This window comes from Alosa pseudoharengus, unplaced genomic scaffold (assembly GCF_046254945.1).
Source record: "Alosa pseudoharengus isolate Yale_2024_CS ecotype anadromous, Long Island Sound unplaced genomic scaffold, YU_APseudo_1.1 YU_APseudo_1.1_scf_19, whole genome shotgun sequence".
Classification (NCBI taxonomy): domain Eukaryota; kingdom Metazoa; phylum Chordata; class Actinopteri; order Clupeiformes; family Clupeidae; genus Alosa; species Alosa pseudoharengus.
The window spans coordinates 14,120,754-14,143,928 of NW_027468657.1; the positions used below are offsets into that span (position 1 = coordinate 14,120,754).

The 23,175-nt window shown below is 40.9% G+C and overlaps 3 protein-coding genes across 3 annotated transcripts; 2 read left to right on the plus strand and 1 right to left on the minus strand.

Moving 5' to 3' along the window:
• Nucleotides 1-1,033: 1,033 nt before the first annotated feature.
• On the plus strand, nt 1,034-10,605 carry bbs7 (Bardet-Biedl syndrome 7). The gene is made up of 19 exons (XM_076292877.1): nt 1,034-1,529; nt 1,908-1,973; nt 2,230-2,292; nt 2,549-2,724; nt 2,916-3,102; nt 3,260-3,332; nt 3,569-3,685; nt 3,846-3,976; nt 4,077-4,161; nt 4,832-4,934; nt 5,298-5,490; nt 7,078-7,152; nt 7,277-7,345; nt 8,008-8,147; nt 8,799-8,963; nt 9,259-9,368; nt 9,651-9,754; nt 9,982-10,105; nt 10,252-10,605. The coding sequence occupies exons 1-19, from the start codon at nt 1,494-1,496 to the stop codon at nt 10,383-10,385; spliced, it is 2,151 nt and encodes a 716-aa protein (XP_076148992.1). The 5' UTR covers nt 1,034-1,493; the 3' UTR covers nt 10,386-10,605.
• Nucleotides 10,606-10,973: 368 nt separating this feature from the next.
• ccna2 (cyclin A2) lies at nt 10,974-14,327 on the plus strand. Its single transcript, XM_076291770.1, has 8 exons — nt 10,974-11,605; nt 12,295-12,535; nt 12,627-12,730; nt 12,831-13,054; nt 13,151-13,355; nt 13,466-13,579; nt 13,686-13,819; nt 13,930-14,327. The coding sequence occupies exons 1-8, from the start codon at nt 11,405-11,407 to the stop codon at nt 13,979-13,981; spliced, it is 1,275 nt and encodes a 424-aa protein (XP_076147885.1). The 5' UTR covers nt 10,974-11,404; the 3' UTR covers nt 13,982-14,327.
• Nucleotides 14,328-15,885: 1,558 nt separating this feature from the next.
• tmem33 (transmembrane protein 33) lies at nt 15,886-22,066 on the minus strand. Its single transcript, XM_076291771.1, has 8 exons — nt 21,918-22,066; nt 20,963-21,043; nt 20,573-20,667; nt 20,001-20,188; nt 18,375-18,442; nt 17,924-18,057; nt 17,584-17,667; nt 15,886-17,128 (listed from the first exon to the last, which is right to left on the minus strand). Exons 2-8 carry the CDS (start codon nt 21,020-21,022, stop codon nt 16,999-17,001), a joined length of 759 nt encoding a protein of 252 aa, XP_076147886.1. The 5' UTR covers nt 21,023-21,043; nt 21,918-22,066; the 3' UTR covers nt 15,886-16,998.
• Between the last annotated feature and the right edge of the window lie 1,109 nt (nt 22,067-23,175).

A 23,175-nucleotide genomic window follows, 5' to 3' on the forward strand; every position in this document is an offset into this window, starting at 1 on the left:
TATCCCCATTTTGTCACTGGACTATATTGTGTTATCAACAGGCTTGCATTTCCAGGTCTAGAATTTTGATAAATATATATTTGTAATTTTAAAATATATATATTTAAACATTTTGGGATTTCACATAATCACATATCACATAATAATCAGCAAGAGGAAAACGAAGCTACAAACCCTTACTATGCTCTGCAAAGCCAAAGTGTAGGCTAGCCCAGTGGTTTTCAAAGTGGGGGCCGCGAGGGGGTGCCTCAGCAAGTTGGAAAGAAAAATAAAAGCAACAAATAAAAGAAAATGTTTAAATATACCCATTACTATGAGGGTTGTTATACAATGCCATTATAATAATTTGTCGCATATCTGAACATTATTTTCCATGATAATGACTGGGAATAATAGTAGAGTGATAGCTCTCATATAGCAGAAAGCCCCAAATGTAATTTTACACACTGTATGCTCCATCACAAAATGCTTCTGGCTAAAATAATTATTAGGATTAGCTTAATGTATTTTTAAATTTGCCGTAGTATTGTCGATGGGTTTAATAACACATCAAGGGGTGCTTGGCCAGAACCTAGTGGTATTTGGGGGGCCTTGTCAAGGAAAAGTTTGGGAACCCCTGGGCTAGCCTACTGTAATCTACCGACTACAGACATCTCAAACAGTTCTTTTGAGATCAGTGGAGTAGGCCTACGTGTTGACAGATCCATCCGAGGAACCGTTTTACATAATACTGCACTCTAGTGGTCAAACTGCACAGGAGACGTTCACATTTATGTATAAAGCCCAAATATTATTGACTGAGTTTTACAAACCATTTCAATGTTAGGTGATGAAATGTTGCTGAAATGTTGAAAAAACTGCTTTGGTTTGCTGATAACTTAGTGGTTCTCCAATGCGTCCCCACTTGTTGCCTTTGCTGCATCTATTTGCACTAGAACTAGTGCTGGCTTGAACGTTCCCTAGGCTCCGAACGTGCCCTACAGTTTCACCATGGCAACCACCTCCTTGTTTGAGCATGGGAAAGCCTGTTTGGGCTAGCAAAGGAAGCTACAGTCAACGCAATCATGCTCTGAAGTTTACATATGTTTAGCGAACAACATATAATTAAAATGATGCGTTGCTTTATATGTAACGATAGCTTCTAGTAACAGAGGTAGCTGTTGCAAGGCGGAATGTGCCTTATTTTACATCCTCGTCGACCAGATGGCTATGAAGTGGCTGGCTAACGTTAGCTAAACTAAACTGGCTTACTTACTTACAAACTGGCAACCTGCTAATCCCGATGTTAATCCACTGTCAGAAGATGTGTCTCTCGATTCGGACTAGATGTGCTGAATGACTGAGTTGAAAGCCTTGTTGCTTATGCTTAACGTTGCATTTAACTTACACCGTTAATTTAAATGTTAAGACGTGACTTTTTCAAGGCAACCAGCCAATATCATTTAACAAAAACGTGAGCTAACGTTAGCAAGAAGACGTATCGTTTTGTAAAGATGGAAATAAATTTGAATCATGTTGATTATGTGCAGGTAGGTAACGTTACTTTTATTTGCTGTGATTCACACGGTTATGTAACATTAGCATTATTGCATGAACGTAACTTTGATGCTGCTGCTAGATTGGCTAGCTAACATTGCTAATATGAACAGCTGATTTCGCCAAATTAATATCTGGCGATGACTAGCTAACGTTATCCATGGAATAGTTGTAAAATGTACGGTACGTGTGTAATGTGGCAAATAATATCCCCTGTTGAAGAAGAGGTTGAAGCCAGATCTCTTGATATCTACTATGAAAAGTTTAGTTTGAGTAAATTCATCAGCTATGGGAGAGTAACGTTAAATCGAAATGTGTCGAGTTCAAGATAACGGCAAAGTTAACATTCAAGTCAAACTCTGTTTTTACAGGTTGGAGTGACCTCTCAGAAAACGATGAGACTGCTGCCTGCGATAGGACGCAAAGCTACTCAAAAGGTAACTGTTGTGTGTTGTGTCCAACAGTGAATAAATCATAGCGCTAACATCTGCTGAGCACTTCGTTAATCCGTTAAGGCAATCCTGGCAGTCACCGTATGTAACTGTTCACGTGAGATTAATCAGTCAACTATGTTGCATTTAGTCAGTGAATACTGACCCCCATTTCGTCGTCTACTACATAATGCAGCGTTTGTTGATACCATCATCATATTCTCTACGCTATAGACTGACCCGATCCCCATTTTGTTGTTAGGTGGCAGTGGCAGATCATGATGGTGTACTGACATGCTTTGGGATGAAAAAAGGAGAGGCAGTGGTGAGTATGGATCCTTTCAACAATAAAAACAAAAACAATGCTTGAACGTTCTATTTGGGCCACAATCTACTTCCTCTGCATTAAGATAACATATGGAATGTTAAAAAGGAAGTCTTGTGGGGCCAACTATGATGCTGATAATGGAACTCTCTTGAAAGGGTCTACAGTACCTCATTTTCCAGTTATGCAGGTAGAAACACTTCAAATCAACTTTGCAGCCAAAACAAGATCTTGTGTGGTCATCTGTTTTATGCAGCCTGTGTTTAAGACGCTACCAAGCCAAAAGATATCCAGGCTGGAACTGGGGGGAGCCCAAGGGACTCCTCAGGAGAAGATCTTTGTGTCTTGTGGTTCTGAAGTTAGAGGCTTCACCAAGAAGGGAAAGCAGTTCCTGTCCTTTGAAGCCAATCTGACAGAGACCATAAATGCCATGTGAGTAGGCAGTATTCACTTACTGCTTGTATTTAAAAATTTCCTAATCAAATGCCACTGATTTTCATGTCATAGCTGCATTAGGAAGAAGGACTGGCTGATTTGTTTTAAGATGTTGAACATAAAGCTGTACTCCGTAATGAGAGGTGTTAATGTAATGTAACTAAATGTATAAGTTGCGTTGTTTACAGGCACGTTTCTGGAGCTGATCTTTTCGTGTGTGCCAGCTACATCTACAACCACTACTGTGACTGTAAGGATCAGGACTACTACCTGTCCGGGGACAAAATCAACGACATCGTGTGCCTGCCAGTGGAGAGGGTGGGGCGCACCGTGCCCATTCTAGCCTGCCAGGACCGCGTGCTGAGAATCCTTCAGGTAACTACTCCCTTCTCTTCTCCACTGCACACCTGTAGAACTCTGCAAACTTGTTATGCTAGTACAGAAAATCAGACCGTTGATTTAATTATACTAATTGTTTCTACAGTTCTATAGTTGTTATTTTCCTGACCTCTCTCTCTTTGCCATTACCCAGGGATCTGAGCTTCTGTATGATGTAGAAGTCCCTGGGCCTCCATCAGTTTTGGAGCTCAACAACCAAGATGGGGGTAGGTTCTCGAATCCCAAATGGATTTGCATGCCATGATTAACACAATCAGCCTAAAGATGTCAGAATGGTAGAAGTGGTACAGTCTCACAGTGCATTCTATTGACTGTTAAATCTTTCAGATCAACTGTCACAAACATAAACAACCTCTGAATACCTTTTAAAAGGCACTGCTGGCAATGGTATTGAAATGTTTGTGGTTAGATAGAATGTGAACTCACCTGGTTTGACCTTTAGGTAAAGAGGGACAGGAAGTTCTCTATGGGACTACAGATGGGAAACTTGGACTGGTGAAAATAACAGAATCCTCTTCTGTTTCTAAATGGGAAATCAATAATGACAAGAGGAAAGGAGGTAAGCATCTGTTACTCCTGGGTCTGTTTTCTTGAGTCCGCCCCCCCCCCCTCTCTGTCACCTCAACACTCCCTGTTGTTCTTAAGTCTGTATTTCCTTATGTACTCTACACATGGTCAAGGAGTTGTTTAGGTTAACTGTGTGGGGTTTCCTCCACTAGGGATACTGTGTATTGACACGTTTGACCTTGTCGGTGATGGGGTGAAGGAGATCTTGGTGGGCAGGGATGACGGAACCGTGGAGGTCTATGGACTTGACAGCTCAAGTGAACCGACTCTGCGCTTCCAACATGTGAGTTCCTGAACAAAGTGGTCCTGTCTGAGCCATTAACAACAAATCACAGTCGATTAATGCTGCGGGATATTCATGACTACTGTTACTATGACTTCAGGTTCTGTCAGAAAGCGTTACATCAATCCAGGGAGGTTGTGTAGGAAAAGAGAACTATGATGAGGTGCTGACAACCACCTACACAGGTAATGGTCTACTCTTCACCAGCCAGGGTTTAACAAAACTAAACATGCCAGGTCAACAATTATCTTTCTGATATGTTGGCTTGGGAAGGACAGCATGTTTTATTTCTCGGCTGCCGTGCAATGGATATATGTTGTATATAGATATAGATATAGAGGTGTACTTACACAACTCTGTTGATAGCCTCTTGTGTTTGTATTTAACTGTATCAGAAAGACCTACTGCACAGTGCCATGCCTGTGTTATAATGGTGCCCTACTGCACAGTGCCATGCCTGTGTTATAATGCTGATCTACTGCACAGTGCCATGCCTGTGTTATAATGGTGCCCTACTGCACAGTGCCATGCCTGTGTTATAATGCTGATCTACTGCACAGTGCCATGCCTATGTTATAATGCTGCCCCACTGCGCAGTGCCATGCCTATGTTATAATGGTCATCTACTGCACAGTGCCATGCCTGTGTTATAATGCTGATCTACTGCACAGTGCCATGCCTGTGTTATAATGCTGATCTACTGCACAGTGCCATGCCTGTGTTATAATGCTGATCTACTGCACAGTGCCATGCCTGTGTTATAATGCTGATCTACTTCACAGTGCCATGCCTGTGTTATAATGCTGCCCTACTGCACAGTTGTGTTGTTTGACCGCTTGCTCGTGTGTGCTGCAGGCTGGGTGACGGGACTGACCTCTGAGCCCCAGCAGATGGAGGCCGGTCCTGGAGAGGAGGTGAAGATGAGCAAAGAGACCCAGGCCAAGGTGGCGGCCCTCAGGTACCCACTCGGATGCACCACATCCATGCATTAGTGAGATGGAGATGCATTAGTGTGTGGGGAGTCTGGGTTTTACAGTTTAATGTTATGGAATTGCGTCCTCCTTAAGTTCAATTTATAAATCAATTTTGGATCTAAAAACCATCATCTGTATCCAGGATATTTTCCTATATATTAACAAGATTTGATTTAGGCTGTCATGCTACTCTCAGCTACTCATGCATTTGTATGTGTGTGTGTGTGTGTGTGTGTGTGTGTGTGTGCGCGTGTGCGTGCATTTGTGTATGTGCGTGTGTGTGCCTGCGTGTTTTGTGTGTGTGTGCGTGTGCGTGTGCGTGTGCATGCATGTGTGTGTTTGTGCAGGGCTGAGTTAGAGCAGCTGCAGGTGAAGGTCCTGCAGGGCCGAGAGAAGTACCAGCAGAGTTCTCAGTCCAGCACTGCTGTCTCGGCCGTCCCTGTGTTCAGCGTCAACGACAAGTTCACCCTGTGCCAGGACGACGCTAGCTACAGCCTCACCCTCGAGGTCCAGACTGCCATCGACAACTTACTGCTGCAGGTCAGTACGGTCACCATGGCAGCTGATGACACTGTGACAAAACAAAAGCACCATGGAAACCATAGAATTCAAAAGGAGTAGAGTGGACATTACCTCTCAGCTTCCATATACAAATGGTCCTGCTTTAAAGGTGCGATTTGTAGGATTGTTACCAAACGTTCTGTAGGCCAAAATCAAAACACTGGTGAACGTTCTCAAGACTACCATACGCAAGCCTCTTCTGGGTTGCCAGATGTAATGAAGACTTAGCTAACGTTAGTTGACCTGCAGCTGCTTTAACGTTTCTCCAACCATGACCCAGCTACACATTACGGAAACAGTGAAAACAAAAAATACCTCTCTAACCAACATAACATATTTAGCTGAAGTTAGCGATGCAGATGAAGTTTAGCCTAGGCTACCTGTTGTGGAGAAATATGGCCAGCTCTGCCTCAAACTTGATATTCTTCGTTTGATGAAGACGTCACCATCTCAGGAAGCTCCTCCGATGTCCACTTAATGTGTTTCTTGTTTTAATTTTGGAAATTTGCCTGCCTCTCGTAGGCGTTCATGACTACAACTGACAGCCGTTGACAGTTGGCCTTTGCTAATTTGGCAACCCAAATAGGAGGACGCGCTAGCCCATTATTAATACGCTATTCTAGAATTAATCGTTCAAACATAAACAAAAATTCCAAGAGATTCCGCCCCGTAACTCATTTTTTTTCATGGGTTTTACGGGGTTTTACGGGTTAGAGTAATGTTGTCAAATAAGCCATTACTTCAATTCATCGTGTTTCCTTACTCCTTGACAACATATGGTGATAATTTTTGGAATGGTTACAGTTTATTTTCCATTATTTCCTACATACTGGACCTTTAATAAGGACCTTGATTACAATTATTACTGTGGCTACTTGTGGCTACAGAAATGCAACTTATGCCTGCAATTAAATGGTTGTGGAATGATCATATAATGAACATCCCCATGGAATAACCCTTTACATTTTGGCGCAGACCCAACTCGTGGGCGGCTTAACAAATTTAGTTTCACTTTCACTGATGGAGCATTGGCATTTATATATATACTGTATATATATATATATATATTGGGGAGAGTGGATCTATCTATCTATCTATATATATATATATATAGATAGATAGATAGATATATAGATAGATAGATAGATAGATAGATAGATAGATCCACTCTCCCCAATTTCCCTTCTTGTTTCACTTGTTTCACATGGTTGTGGCTAGAGATGCCCTATCTACTCTTTTTCTAAGTCTGTGGTGGCGACCAAATGTGATGTGCAACTAAGACCTGCAATCACAAACTGTGCATATCTGCCAAAAGAATGACCATAGCATGATGTAAAACCATCTGTCCACGCTTTGTTCAGAATGGTGTTAACAGAGACAGGTGCCCTTGTAGATTGTGTAATACAAGATATTTAATCTGTTGGTGGTAAAATATTGATTGTGTAATAGAATAGGGAAATGTCTGTGTTTGAGATGAGCAGCTTTAGTTAATGTGTTGGTGTCACCCAACACCTGGCAATTACCACACAATTTTCATTACATGATTGCTTTCATGTTTGCAACCAGAGTGACGTTCCTATCGACTTACTGGATGTAGACAAGAACTCTGCTGTTGTGAGCTTCAGTGAGTGTGACTCGGAGGTGAGTCTGTCAGCGGTATTTCGTATGAAGTATCCAGGAAATGTACATTACCCATTCAAGACAAGACAACTAAAACTATTTGCACTAACGCTGACTTGTGTGACTTTCTGTTCATTCTGTTCAGCAACCAAACGGCAATTTTCTTCTGGCTACATACAGGTGCCAAGCAAATACCACCAGGCTTGAGTTGAAGGTAAGGAACTCAAGGAATTGGTGCTCTTCACTATGCTTAAACTGTCAACTGTCATAATTTGACTTAGTAACTTTCCCTGGAGTAGATACTCAGCTGAAAAATCACCTGGATATGTCTGTATTAGCCAATAGGTGGGTTTACATGAACAGTTTTTTGTCATTCTGATTAAAGTATTTCGAATTAAACATGTGTGCCATCTGTTTACATGGGGTACGTTCTATTGGATTAGGTGCTCTCAAGTGCTCTAGAATCTTTGATTGGAATAGCCGTTGCTGCTTTGCTTTTGCTTGAGAAGCTACATTGGGAGACCTGATTGACTGATTTAGTTGGAATAAGAACGGAATACATCACCCCTTTCATTCAAAATTCAAATTGGATCGGCAGTTTTATTCCGATTAAGGTGTTTATATGTGACATCTGTATTCCTATTGAGCCATCATTCTGATTCTAATTGGATTAAAAGTGTCCATCGAAATCCATGGCAATAGCAAGACTAACAGCTTATGATAGGTTCTTTTCAATGTTTCCTTTAGAAGTTGAAACAAATTTCCCTGAAAAGAAAGAGATTGAATTGAAACTGAAATGATATGAAGTGAGAGCTAGATATAGCCTGCTCTGCATCAATAGACTGACGACCCAACTATTCTGTCCTCCTCTCTCAGGTGAGGTCTATCGAGGGCCAGTATGGCACTCTCCAGGCATACATCACCCCTCGCCTGCAGCCCAAGACCTGCCAAGTGCGCCAGTACCTGATCAAGCCTTTATCGCTCCACCAAAGAACCCACTCCATCGACCAAGACAGGTACGGACCACGTCACCAGGGAAGGAAAGAACAACTCTACCAATGTCAGGTCTTAAAGCAAGGAAAATTTGAGTGTCGGTGAAGTAATCATCAGATACTTTCAAAGTCGTTATATGTATAATTATCTGTTTTCAAATCTTAAACGGCCTGGCCTATGCTTGAATTCAGGCACAGTTACAGAGATAATTTATGTGCAACCACGTTTTCTCCCACATCAGTCATCCCTTGAGTTGACAGGCTTTAAGGATAAGGATTTACTCCAGACCAGAAGTGGCAGTAATGAGCCTCAACACATCAACTATAATTTTATCGAAGTAATAAGTTGCAAGCTGCAATCTTAACATAAAACAAATCCAAATCAAGACCAAACTTGGGTAATTACTTGTTGTTGGAGAGGGTTTCAAGGTTTTTACATTCAGAAAAGAATTTACTCTGACATGTTCTTGTGAACACTTAATGGCTTTAACTTTATGGCTTTTTTCAATTGGTTACCAGTGAAAAGTGACTTAAAATGGCACTTTTATTTTGTTTACCACTATCATGTTTTCTGCTGCTGAATGAAAACAATCACTCCAATTAGAAATCAGAGCAAAGATTAGAATTTTTAATGTTGTTTGTTTTTTCCTGGTTTTCTGTTCAATAAACACACAGACCCATGAACACGCTGAGCCTGGTTGGGCAGTTCAGCTTTGCGGAGATCCACTCATGGGTGGTGTTCTGTCTGCCAGAGGTGCCCGAGAAGACCCCTGCAGGAGACAACATCACATTCTACTTCCAGAACACCTTCCTTGGCACCCAGCTGGAAGCTACTTACTGGTGAGATCAACACGCCCGTATAGATGAACAGTGCTGAAGTCAAATGTAAATGCTTTATAGCAACTGGGAGGAGGGGTGGTGGAGTGTGTGTGTGTGTGTGTGTGTGGGGGGGGGGAGATCTGCAACTACAGATCCCATAAAAGGGTTTAACTGGAGTTCTGGAAACGTGTTGCATTTTGTGATGTAATTACTTTGAGGAACGGGAATGGTTTAGTGATTAGTGGTTGCAAGAGTAAACTGGACTTGTAGTGATCAAATTATCTTTACAATCTTATGTTTTCTGTTTGATTTAAAGCAAAGGGGAGGCACACTTCAAATCTGACAACATCTCCACAATATCAATACTAAAGGATGTCCTATCCAAAGAGGCCACAAAGAGAAAAATTAACCTGAACACATCTTACGGTAAGTACTGAACCATAGTGGCACAAAATGCAATCCCTGACGATGATCATGGAAATCTACTGACTTAAAAACCACAGAAAGAAAATACCCCTCTTTCCCATGGAATATGCTAAGTTGAGGACTGAAATGAGACATTACCATACCAAAAACCTGTGAAAATGTGGTCTGCTCTATGTTGATTCTCACTTATTGTCAAAATGCTAAAGACTTTGTGTGGTGATCTTTCATTCATTCGGATGTTGTTGTTTGCACAAATGTGTGATATCGGTCCCTGCTGTACAGATATAAATGAAGACTCAGTGAGCCATACACTGAAGATGATTCACCCTAAGCTGGAGTACCAGTTGTTATTAGCCAAAAAGGTGCAGCTTATTGAAGCACTAAAGGTGAGCTACAATAGGTCTTCATCGCTGTTACTGCATGATCCTGTTATCATAGCTAGCACATTAAGTTGGGGACTGATTTTTTGATGTACCAAGTCACTTGGTCAAATTGCATGGATCATACATACTGCAATTTCATGGATCACACACTATCCCCACACTGTGGTGCTTTGGATAAAGTTGTCTATTAAATGGATTCAACTAAAATGCCCCTGTACTGTGTGAAACAGGAACTGCAGGTCCACGAAGGCAATGCAGATTTCCTTATTCCTGAGTATCGTGGTATTCTAGATGAGTCTGCCCACCTGCTGGAAGAGTACAAGAAGCAGCCAGCCCATTTGGAAAGATTATACGGTATGAGGATTTAGGTGTTCATCCTGATTTTAAAATGATTAATACAACATGAGGCCAAAAGTCATAATTTAAGAAGTATGTTTGCAAATCACTTTGATATAGACAGATTTCGTGAGTAAGCTAATATTTGTTGTGTTTTTTTATAGGTATGATAACTGATCTCTTCATTGACAAATTCAAGTTTAAAGGACAAAATGTGAAAACAAAGGTTTCGTTGTTACTGGAAATTCTTGATAACTATGATCTGAATTCTTTAATGGATTTTTTCAATGAAGCTTAATCCATTACATGGTACAATGGATACCTTATTTATGTTGTGTAGCTTTTTTTTGTCTTATTTTGTCAGTAGACCACTTGTCTTGTAAATGATCAGGTTTTGTCTAGAAAATTAAAATCTCAAGATATTTTCTGTATTGCCTTTAAGGAATGGCCATACATTATACTTTAATATACTCTGCATATCGTGTTTTTTGACAATGTAATAAATTTACATTAATGTACTTTGTGTGTGTGTGTGTGTGTGCAGAATATTCAATTAGAAACAGTTAGAAACCTAGGTAGCTGCTAGGATAAATCTTCACTTCCATTAACCACAAAATATTTTGAACAATTCCGCAATAAATGAATGGAATAAGAGTCATAATGACAGAAAGTCAGATTAGTGTCATTAAAAAAATGTCCACGTCAATACACTGACGACAGCCTTAAATGTCTTTTTTGAATTTTGTCTGAACCAATGGATTAGAGCCTCGAATTCCCAACGGTTTGTGAGAAAGTAACAACAGGTTTGGATTCTGTCGGCCGCCGTACACTTAATGACGTATACGCAGCATGAATTTCGATTGGATGTTTCAATAGTCGCGGGCTACTTGAACTGAGACAGCAACAATATCTGCACGGTCTGAAAAGAAACAAGGCAGGATAGGTGAGGGCATCTTATTAGATGCACATGGTGTGATTGTGATTATTTTCTTTGTTATAGCTTGATTTGTTACAGCATGGAGGTTTCCCTTTAGTTAAGGGTCGTCAATTGGCTTTGGGAGATTCATTTCAGTAGTTGCTAGTCTGCAGCTTATTTTTTATGTAGTTTGCTGCTAGCTAAGTAACCTGGCGTTACTCAGTCCTCAATCGATTCTTGCTCGACTTTAGTTTGCTAAATTGGTTACTTGAACGTCACAATTGATCTCATGACTAGCTTGTAACAATACAATTGCACTAGTTTCTTGTTTTATTTTGAAAACCTTACACATTAGCAACACATTCTTCAGACCAGCTTGGTTAGCCACTGTCCGCAAGAAAATGTCAGCCTTTACTCAAGGAAACGCGCTTCATGATACCGAGAGAGTGCTCCAGAATCAAGAAAACTCGCTCAGACTACGGGCTTCTAAAGGCAGATCGGAAAATCAAGAAAATGTGATCCCAAAGCCAACTAACAGAACTGTTTTGGGAGCCTTGGAGAACAATCCACGCAGACTCCAGACTCAGCGCGGCTTAAAACAGGTTTGTGTGAGGTGCAGGCTGCAAAGTTAGCTGAATTGAAGCTAACGGATCTCATTTGCCGTTCATAACGTTAACGTTAGATGGCTTTCCCATCTTTGACTCCATTCAACAGTGGCTTTTGGGACGTGGGATAATTGTTGTATGAGTAATGTTATACCTATGTAGCCTTAATTGCGTGGTGTGTATTTTGGTCATTTATGAGAAGCTAGTTTTAACTTGGGTGGCTAACTTAGCCTCCTGTGGGTAGCGCTATGCAAGCTATCCAACCGCCAAGCCTTTACCAACCATCTATTTGGCTGACAAATATGACTGTTTTAAACATATGGCTCACAGTCGAATTTAATAAAATATGAAATTAAAATGGTCAGTACGTAGACACGTGAGTAAATTCCGGCGGTGTCTTGCCCGTTTTCTCCAAAGTGCTACGTTTTTAAATGTCCCAAGTTCCCTCCCAAGCTTTCCGCCATTTTGCGCCTGTCAGGACACTGAACAACTTTCTCGCAGGCAATCAGCTGTCTCTGGGTAATCCGGTATCTTAATTGTGGTACGGTTTGCATTATGGCACTCTTGCTTGGAAGTAATTTAACATTAAAGTTTGCCGCGTCAATCTGTTGAATGTTTGCGTCATGCTTGTTTTGAGCTGTGGTGACCTATTAACGTAGACATACAATGTATTTGCCACCTTCTAGGGATTAAACCAAGGACTGTCCTGCAAAACAGAAGACAATGGCCGGAGCTGTGCAGAAAATGTGGCTCCAAAACAGCCGGCTTTCCAGATTCATGTGGATGAGCCTGATGGTGCCTGCATCAAGAAACAAGTATCTTCCAAGCGCAGCCCCGTGGACCCTTCTCCCCTAACACTAAACCCGACTGTAACACGTCTAAGGCAGCCACTCGCCCCTATTGACCTACCTATGGATGTCAGTTTTGGTATGTTTGATCAAGATCGGCTCATTAATACCTTGTTAATTCCAGTAACTGAAATGGTCCAAATGACTGACTTTGCACTATCTGCCTTCAGAGTCTGCTATGGACATGTCTGTTGTTGAAGAAGAGAAACTGCCCTGTGTGAATGAGGTCACTGAGTATGCTGCAGAAATACATGCACATTTGAGGGAGATGGAGGTGAGCAGACTTTACTGGAGTGTCTGACTGGGCCTTCACTTAGTGTCATATCATGGTCTCCTTCTCAACTCATGGCTGGGAACTTTGTGCTTGTTAACAGGTGAAGTGCAAACCAAAACCCGCATACATGAAGAAGCAGCCGGACATCACAAACAGCATGCGGGCCATCCTTGTGGACTGGCTTGTAGAGGTCGGTGAGGAGTACAAACTTCAGAACGAGACCCTGTATCTGGCTGTGAACTACATCGACCGCTTCCTGTCTTCAATGTCCGTATTGAGGGGAAAGCTGCAACTGGTCGGAACAGCCGCCATGCTGCTGGCTTCGTAAGTGTTTGCTATATTTGTGCCTATAGAGGCTGTGTAGCCCTGTTTTGTGGCATGCTCTGATGGTGGGAGCTGACCCATGTCTTGCCCCCACAGGAAATTTGAGGAGATCTACCCTCCAGAGGTGGCAGAATTCGTTTACATTACTGATGACACTTACACGAAAAAACAGGTGTTGAGAATGGAGCATCTGATCCTGAAGGTGTTGTCTTTTGATCTGTCGGCCCCCACAATCAACCAGTTTCTCACCCAGTACTTTCTGCACCAGCCAGTTAGCAAAAGGGTAGAGAGTTTGGCGATGGTGAGTGCATGGTTCACACCCAGTTGATTGTATGCTAGTGCTCTGGCGTTGATTATGTTGGTTTTTTCTCGTGCTGATTTTTACAAGGAGTTTACATCTCCCTTTTCTAGTTTCTTGGAGAGTTGAGCCTGGTAGATACGGACCCCTCCCTGAAGTATCTCCCGTCACAAACGGCAGCTTCTGCGTACATTTTGGCCAATCACACAATCACCGGTGGATCTTGGGTGAGTCGAGTTTGGCTTGACACGGGAATCTTTGCTTTTGAGTCTTTAAACCAGATATCAGGTTGTAACTTAATCACTGCATCATTTTGTCACATCCCATTTCCAGGCAAAGACGCTGGTTGAGGCCACTGGATACACCCTGGAAGACTTGATGCCCTGTGTGTTGGATCTGCATCAGACCTACCTCAACGCTGCCAAACATGCACAGCAGTCTGTGAGGGAGAAATACAAAACCTCAAAGTAAGTAGGCCTGTGCATTTTGTGTTCCTTGAGCTTTTCATGTGCTTTCCTTGTTGCATGTTGATCAAAGCATGTTTCATGATTCTGATGTTTGTCACTGTCTTTCTCAGGTACCATGAAGTCTCCGTTATTGAACCCCCAGAGAAGTTGCAATTAGAATAGTTTTGATCCCGGACCCTTATAATTGTTTGTACATTTATTTTTCTACTAAATGTTGCATTTTCCAGGATTTAAATGACTGAAACCATAGCCTTGATTACTTGGGTATGTGGTGAGATTAGTGCTTTTTAATGTGCATTTTTATATGGCTGTCCTTAAGGACTGCTTTTAATGCCTGATTCAGCCAACAAGAAACTCATATGTAGTAAATCAAGCTGTGGTTTTTAAATGTTTTTGTATGTCCCCCTCCTTTTTAGAGGCAATCTCTGGACTATTTAAGCAGCCTCAGATTTTTCTTCCATTTTTGGAAATGCCACCTGTAATTAAATGCCCAGATTTTTACATCTAATTGGTGTCCTGTCTTTTACAGTATGTTGAAAGTACTCCTTGTTTGACGTTGACAAGCATTGCTATTGTGATGTAACACTTCTCCGAGGTATACATTTCAGATAAACTATCCCTATTGTCAGTGTTGATTGGTCCACATTATGGAGTTAACTACTTGGGAAGTGAATGCAAAAGCTTTGGCAACACAATTTGTACTGAATCCTTTTTAAAGTTATCCATACGTATATTTGCAAATTTGTGTGGGTGTGATCATATACCACCAAAGTGAAGCTCACCAACTGTTAACATAGTCCCCTACCAAAATACACCTTTCCAAATCTTGGTTTCTTTAAGTGTGAGGTGCATAGCTTTGGTTCACCATTTGTTGATTCTAAGCAGATTTGGAAATGGGGAGCTAATTAAAGGCCTTTCATAGCTGGAGGGAGATGGTTAAAACTTGCGCAATATACAGGGTTCTTACGCAGTATGGAAAACCTGGAAAAGTATGGAATTTGATTTTAGCTATTTCCAGGTCTGGATAAGTATGGAAAAAAGAAACAAGGGTATGGAGAAATATTTTTGTTTCCAGACTATTGCATTTGCAGTACTAATCACTTCACTCAGATCATAACGAACCATTCCTACTGTTGTGTAGCTTAACTGTCAGTCCCCATCGTCAAGATACAACTAAAAATGACCCAGCTAAATGGACGAATATTAAGTGTCATTTTTTAATTCACTTCAGTTGTCCATACCTTTTTTTTCACCGAGTTATCCCAAACCAGAAGTGGCCGCAATGTCGAATATGGTCAGAAAAAATTTTGAAAGTTTTGAAATTTGACTATGGAAAAAGTATGGAATTCTGAAATGGAAAATATGTAGGAACCCTGAATATAGGAAATTGGGTCAGGACAGACTTGCTTTTCCTGTCTGAAACCTAAAATCTTTGGACTGATGGTAGTCTGCCTTACATTTAAGTATAATTTCATAACCTTGGTTACAGTTGGTGTCAAACGTGACAATTGGTCTTGAACCTACACTAAGTCTTATGCTTTGAGTTTTGTTCAAGGGCTGTTAAAGGTGACTAAAGAATATATTTTAACTTGCATCACACATTGGTTTAGCGGATGCTTTTGTCCAAAGTGACTTACAAATAAAAACAATAGCTAAAAATGAACAGTATAAACAGTTTTGAAATATTGGTAGGACTACATAAAGGAAAATAACACGTCAATGCAATATCAATGATTAATAGCCTAATGAAAATAAATACCGTAATACACAAACCATAACTTGGCATACACTTAAGTGGTTCTTGTCTAGACTCCTTGAAAGACCCAAAACTCTCATTCCACCACTGAGGAAGAGTTGAATTTGACCTAGCGTTTATGGCAACAGATGCTCCTCAGAAGACCACAGTGGGGAGTTGGGGACAATTGAAATAGCAGGGAGCAGATCCAGTAAGTGTCTTATAGCCCAAGGTGAGATTTAAATTTGATTCTGGCCATTATAGGGAGCCAATGAAGAGTAACTACGAGGAGTTACATGTGATTTAGGAGGTTTAATCAACTATTCAAATGCAAGTTGTGAATTAGGGTTTTATTAAGTTTTTTGTTCATGTACTAGATTGAGTTCATTCAGCTACACAAACAACTAATAAAACAAATGGACTAAAATGACAGCATGCCTTAACATTTCAGTGAACTATAAGAATCAACTTTTGATGTAAGAACCCACAATGTCACCCCACAGAAGATGCAATGCAGTTCCAGAGTACACATGGCCAATCTGACAAAAGCAATTTGTCTGTACATGAACACTAAATCTTTGACCTAGTTTAGGGAAATAGAAGCATATTAAAGTTAGCAATTGTTAAGGTAACATTTGAAAAAGTATTACAAATAATAACGGCACATAAAATCTGGCTTCTTTCAAATGAAGACGACTGAGATTCTCTCAGACTAATTGTTAATACAGATTGTATCATCAAAGTTCACATTTTAATTTGGATAGGAAAAGCGATTTAAGACAACACCAGCACATACCAAACAAGAAAGCTGTTTCACAGGAAATTAAGTATAAAAATGGATTAGATTCATATAATCCAATGCTTTGACTCGACAGTACCCAGACACTAATCCCACCTCTGACAAAAGTACAATGTAATCTCACTCAAGAATCATGAACCTTAATAATTCCATCATAAATAATTAATCTCAATTTAATCCAGCTCTGAAGAGGAAAAAAATATGAACCACAAATAAATACATCCTGAAGGTGACAGACCAAAAGCTGTTCCACCATGGGTGACAAAAAAAAAAAAAAAATCCTACAGTGCCCCACAGTACATATAGTAACCATAATTGCTGGGTGTACCCTACAGCGTAGTTTCCCCACAGTGCATGGTTAAAAAGGAAAGGTCAGTCATCCAGGTATTAAAATCCAGCTGTTGTGTCCAGTGCAGCAAAAGCTCAAAAGGGGGAAGCAGATGAAGAGCAAGATGGTTGACGGGAGCAGCTGTGACACCCTCCAAAACATTCATCTAGAGTCTGCTTAACGTCAGTCTCTTAGGTGGTACATCCCTTCCTCCCGCTGCAGGGGGCTGTGTTTGTATGAGTGGGAGTGTGTGTGTGTGTGTGAGTGTGAGTGAGTGGAGCGGGCGGGGGTAAGGGGGGGTGCCATGAGAGGTCAGGTTAGACGCCAGTGGGTGCCAGGCGGCTGATGAAGGCGATGCTGTTGAGGCACATCCGTCTGAAGAAGGCAGGGCAGGTGGGCTTCATGATGAAGTGCTCCAGAAGCATGCGCAGCTCCGTGAACAAGGTGCTGGGGATAGAGGAGGAGAGGAGTTAGGCATCAGTAAGCGGGGGCACATGAAATCACTCGCTAAATCTGACTGCAAATTACTTCGCAAATGACATTCGTATTGTGCCTGATACAATTTCTACTATATGTTGTACTTACAGTGGTATTACATAGAATAAATAGATCTGCCTTGCGCAACAGCATAAAACATAGCCAACTTGCCAAGCTGTTGCCAAATTCTTATATGACTGGGGTTTCCAACTCAGGCTTTTCAATATGTATTATTTTGCTCTGACTGCTCAGGCACAATAATACATGCCTTCCTAAATATGGTATTATATGGAATATGTGCAGTATGGAAATCATGAGGCTAGCTAGCTTACAAGCCCATATGGCAAAAAACCTACACAGTGTTCTTTTAACTTTGCTAAAACATGGAGGTGTGGGGGACAAAACCACTAATTAGGAATACCTACCGGCAGTATGGGTTCCGTCTGGAAGAATACCGGAGTGTCAGAAATCGGTAGTATATGAATGGCTGCAGAATGCTTCCCTGTCCACTGTAGAAAGAGAAAAATCAATCACTTGTGTACACTACTTGTGTACTTTGGGTAAAGCCTGCAATTAAATCTTAAAAAGCAAAACTGAAACTACCATTGGTTATTCCCATGTCTGGTATTCAAGTAACCTCCTATTGGGTGATAGACAGCCACTCAAAACATATTGAGCTTACTTATAGCTGCCAGCTTTTGAGAGGTTATAATGTAGAAGTGCAAACTATTCATTACACTCTTCATATAGCCAAGCTTGCCATACCTGAAAAGCATGAAGACCGTTGCGGGCATGAGGAAGATCTCATTGCAGGCGATGAACTTCAGAATGTTCTGCTGATTAGCAGTAAGCTTATTGAGGAAATTCCTCACAAACATGAGGCTGTTGGGTCCCACTGCCTACAGAGTGCAAGATAGGAACATAGTGTAAGTGATTATTCATGAATATAGCTCATTTATAAGCAGTCTCATAATATGCCAGAAAAAGTTGAAGTAAAAGCTTACATTATTCAGATGGACTACCTGATAGGATTTTGACTAGACAACATTGTTTTGAGGAAAAGTGGAGATTCCAACTTTGACTTTAACTCCGATGGCAATAAAGAAGACTGTTGCCATTCTCTTATACCTACACCCACTGTATGTATGGCCCGTCGATTAGCATTTCATTAACGGGCAGGAGAGGTTTACCACAAGGCTGAGGAACTGGTACTCACATCAAGGACCTTTGTAGTGTAAGTAGTAGCATGGAGCAAGGAGAAGAGGAAGATGGGGAATATGCTCACTGTTGATAGGGGTTAAGGAATGTTCAAGTTTTCAAAACAAACCAGGGGACATCAGTGGGGTATACTACGAAGCAATTTGAACATAGCCAGGCTATCTAGACATATCAAGGATTCACAAAGCCTTAACTGGGGCTATAAGTTAGGTGATACTACGAACACAGTTATGTGTATATTTGTCAAACTAGGCTTTCAGCTCAGATTTTGTGTGTGTTCTCGGTGTTCGGATGATGTTGGCCAATCGTGAAACGTGGAGACGCACAAGACCGCCTATAATAAAAACGATTACTTCCGCATTTAAGGACGACAGCCTAATCTAGGGTGTTCATTTTTAGTGACTAGCTTTCAACACCAATAAATCGGTGGTAATGACATGTTTTATGGTATGAACGTTCATATTAATGGAATATTCGCACGTGCAACGGTGAAATGCACCTGCGAGATCAAAAAAGTTTGGATAGGCGGAGCGTCGTCCCCTGTAACATACATGACAGAATCTTACATGTGATATAACTTTGTTTTTCCAAGATAATTGATTGGTCAGCAGCACGATTTGAGTTTTAACTTAGCACAAAACCTCCTCCCGACCAGGTTTGGTTGCCAGCATAAGATACCATGGTGATTTAGCGACGCTAAAAGAGAGCGACTTTCGTGTGACAGCTAACCCAGGCTTTGAGCGCAACATACCTCGCTAACCCACTAATCGAGGTTTAGTACATCCCGCAGTTCTAGAGCTCACATTGACTGCGTTTCCATGCACACCATATTCTGAATAAGGTCCATATTCTGGTTATGGCAATATTCAGAATAAGATGTTTCCTTGTGTAGAAGAATATTCCCATTTACATGTTAATCAGCAGATGCTGAATAAAACAGCCACTAGAAGTAGAGGTAGTATCGGTCATGACGTCTCAACGGTCTCTGTCTGAATTTCATTCATGACCGCAAAATAGGTGAATTTGGCCAGATTGCAGCTGCTATTGTTTTTGCATTTTAGCCTTGCATTAGGCCACTGTGAGGGGTTTTCCACAATTCTTCATCTGTCAGCAGTGCGTCCAAAACCTGTGTCTGAGTTTTATGATGCTTTCACCCAGCGATAAATTCCATCTTGACATTTAAACTTTCAGGTTTTAATACATAAATTGACCTCGTCTTCACTCTAAAAGTGCAAACTTTTTGCTACATTTTTCTGCCAAGTGTCAGGGCAACAACCAAGCTACCAAAATTCCTTGCACAAACGGAATGTAATATTCCAAAATGGGCATTTTCCAACTAATGTGTTTACATTCCACAATATTCCGGTTAAGGAAATGCTTAACAAGTCGATTAATGAATGCAGCGCAAACAAAAGTCAATGAACGCGAGACGAGAGTTGGCTACTCTCCTTTCGCGTTCATTGACTGTGGTTTGCGCTGCATTAGTTTATCAACTTGTTAAGCCTTTCCTTCGAGGCCGCACACACATGCATGCACACCAGCAGCAATTACAATTGCTAATGGCCCTCATTCGTTTCATCAATCAGCCCTGTACCCCCAATCTGGATTAGGTCTTTAAGGATACTGGTGATGGGGTAGGAGTTGACCAGGATGAGCGAATAGAGCAGGTAGTGGCAGCTGTCCTCCTGCAGGGCCTGGGCCAGGAAGGCTCGGCTCAGCTGGAAGCGAGGCAGTCTCTGGTGCAGCCGTAGGGCGCTGGTCAGCGCATTGGCCAACAGGGCACGCTGGTAGAAATTTGTGGCAGCATACGGACTACAGGGGGAGATAGTATAATGTGCATACATACACATAGTATTGTAGTCTTTTGATATGTAAGGCACTGCACACATCATCAACTTGTTGGCAGTTGTTGTGCAATCAGCTGTATGTCAATAACAATGAACAGATATTAATAATTCCAAAAACATACAAATGGAAACATCAATACAAAACACAGGGCTCGACATTAAAGGTTGCCTGGTTGCCCTTGGCTACTACATTGTTACAAGTGGCAACCAAAACCTCATGCCTGGTTGCCAAGCTGGAAACCACTTTTAAAAGGTTAACATTGAACCGTAAACAGCATGCCTGTATGAGTAAATAAGGTGAGCAGTGGTGAAAAAAGGCTGATAAAATCAAGCAGGTCCATTCACTCACCCCATGATAGGGAGAATAAACATGATAGAGCAGTACACTGTGAAGAGTCGAGACATCCACATTGCAGTTTCCAACTTGTTAGCCAACAGGAATTGCTGCAAAACACAGATGTATTCATTTATGTGTGAAGCTTATGTCAAAACAACCAGAAAGGGAGGAAGTTATGGGGAGGAATCAATCATTATTTGAACTTTAGCTTTATTACAACCAGTGTAAGAATTACAGACTTTATTGTGCAGCAGTCCACGTGAGAAGCAAAGTTATATATTTAGGGAAGTAATGTCAGTAACAATACATCAAGAGACAACACTCACAATGAGGCAGATAACGGGTCGGTTACTGTAATGCTTTATGATCACTGGCTAGTTGTAGTTCATAGCAACCACTTACCACTGGCCCTGCCTGAGGAGGGGGAGGAGGAGGAGGGGTTTGGTGCTCTGTGTCTGCCATCTTTCAAATCCGACGTTGACTCTGGTAAAAGTAGAAAACATGGTGCACTTTTGCAAATCTGTCTTGACCACTCCACTGAAGAGAAATGTGAAAAGGGTTAGCCTAACTAGTAGAAGCTACACCCCATGGAGTTCTGTACGGCCTATTACCAACCCTCCATTCAGTTTTGGAGAACAAGAGTCAATCTACTTCAAACCTGTCTATGTACAGTAGACGAATGGTTATCCTCCGATAACTGGTAGATGGGTAACGTTAATTATCATCAGCATGAGCCTTGCATTAGGTGATAAAAGGGTGACTAGAAAACTAACGTTAGTTAGCCAGTTGGCTGTCATAGTAACGTTAACGTTAGAATAAAAACGACAAGAGTAAGATCCCCAAATGCAAACTATTACAGAACATTTTCGAAAACCCTTCCTTAAAACAGTGCTTGTCTGAAACTTTCGAGTACTTTAGATGTGTTTCAAAAGGAACATTAAACATGTTTGTCGTTGAAAGTGTAATAAGCATAGTGGTAAACGGTATTGCTGGCTAACGTTAGCTAGTGGAAATGTTTAGCTTGTTCTGGCTAGCTTCTAATGTAAACGTCCAAGATAAAATAAAGACACAGAGTGCAAGAACACAAGAGATGGGTAAGACTCTGTGCCTATCCTGTGACAATTTCAGTTTTTTCAGAGAGTGGTTCTTATTGTCGTTAGATTATTCAGCTCTAATGTTAGCTACTTTTATCTAGAATGTTCTCCAAGTCAGCAAGCTAGCGGAAGAGAGCTAACGTGAGCAAGCATACTAGCTAGTCGCGATAGTTAGCCTTCTCGCTTGAAATGACCAGTGACAGAAAAAATACTTCGTGCTTTGACAACGGCAAAAAGAAATGGATTATGGCTCTTAAAATTACCTGCGATGACAGAAGATTCACTTGACACCAGAAATGTGTAACGGTAGTTCGATCAAACAAACAAATGGAGAGATTTCATTCAATGAAATGCTTGCTAGCAGGCTATGCTAGACTGTGGACTCCACCAATGTGTGCCGCAACCAACCTGGTCCTGCCCTGGTTCCGTTCCCATGAGCACCACTCGATCAGCTGACATTGGCTGTAAGATTATCGCGATATGTCATCACCTATGGTCATCACTCAGACTGCTGTTGGCTGCTTGGCCAGAGATGGCTTGTCCCATTTGTTTTGCTTTCGGCTGTAGCAAAAACAGAACTCTTTATTTAGAAGAGGTCCTGGGTAATATTTGTATGCACTTCATTTAGCGGAGAATATCTCAACTGTTATAGACTAATATGACCCCATTGAACAACGTGGGATGTGTGCCAAAATCTCTACCCGGGACGAAAGTCCTGAAAATGACCACAATAGGTGGCTTTATCACACTACAGGTGAATGGGACTTTTTTCCCCTTTATAGATATCCTCATACATTTCTACCAGTTTAATCTATTACACTTTGTCTTAAAATATATGCAAATGAGGCAATAGGCCTATCTCATTAAATATGCATAGGCTACACACACACACACACATACATACAAACACACACATACACACAGATATACACACTCACACACACACACACACACACACACACACACACACACACACACACACACATATATATATATATATATATATATATATATATATATATATATATATATATATATATATATATATACACACACACACATATATATATATATATATATATATATATATATATATATATACGCACACACACACACACACACAATATGCACACTAACTCTCACACCCCATGCAGATACACACACACAGACCATATACACTAACTCTCACAACTACATGCAGACACACACGCACGCACAGACATACACATTCAGGGTTCTATTTTAACGAGCCGAAGCTCCTGGTAAATAAACAATGTTTACATATTTTTCATATTTATTATTACCAATGGTCTCAGTGTTCATATCAGTTTGAAAAGTCCTGTCAGAATACCTTTATTTTAACAAAAAAGCAATTTGAGCAACCTTTAATTGAGTATACGCATATTATCCCATATATTATAAAACTCACTTTTTCATCTACTTTTCTATATTTAAAAAAAAAAAAATAATTATTGATTACTTCAAAGGGTTGCTAATAACACATGATTTGCATATTTGCAT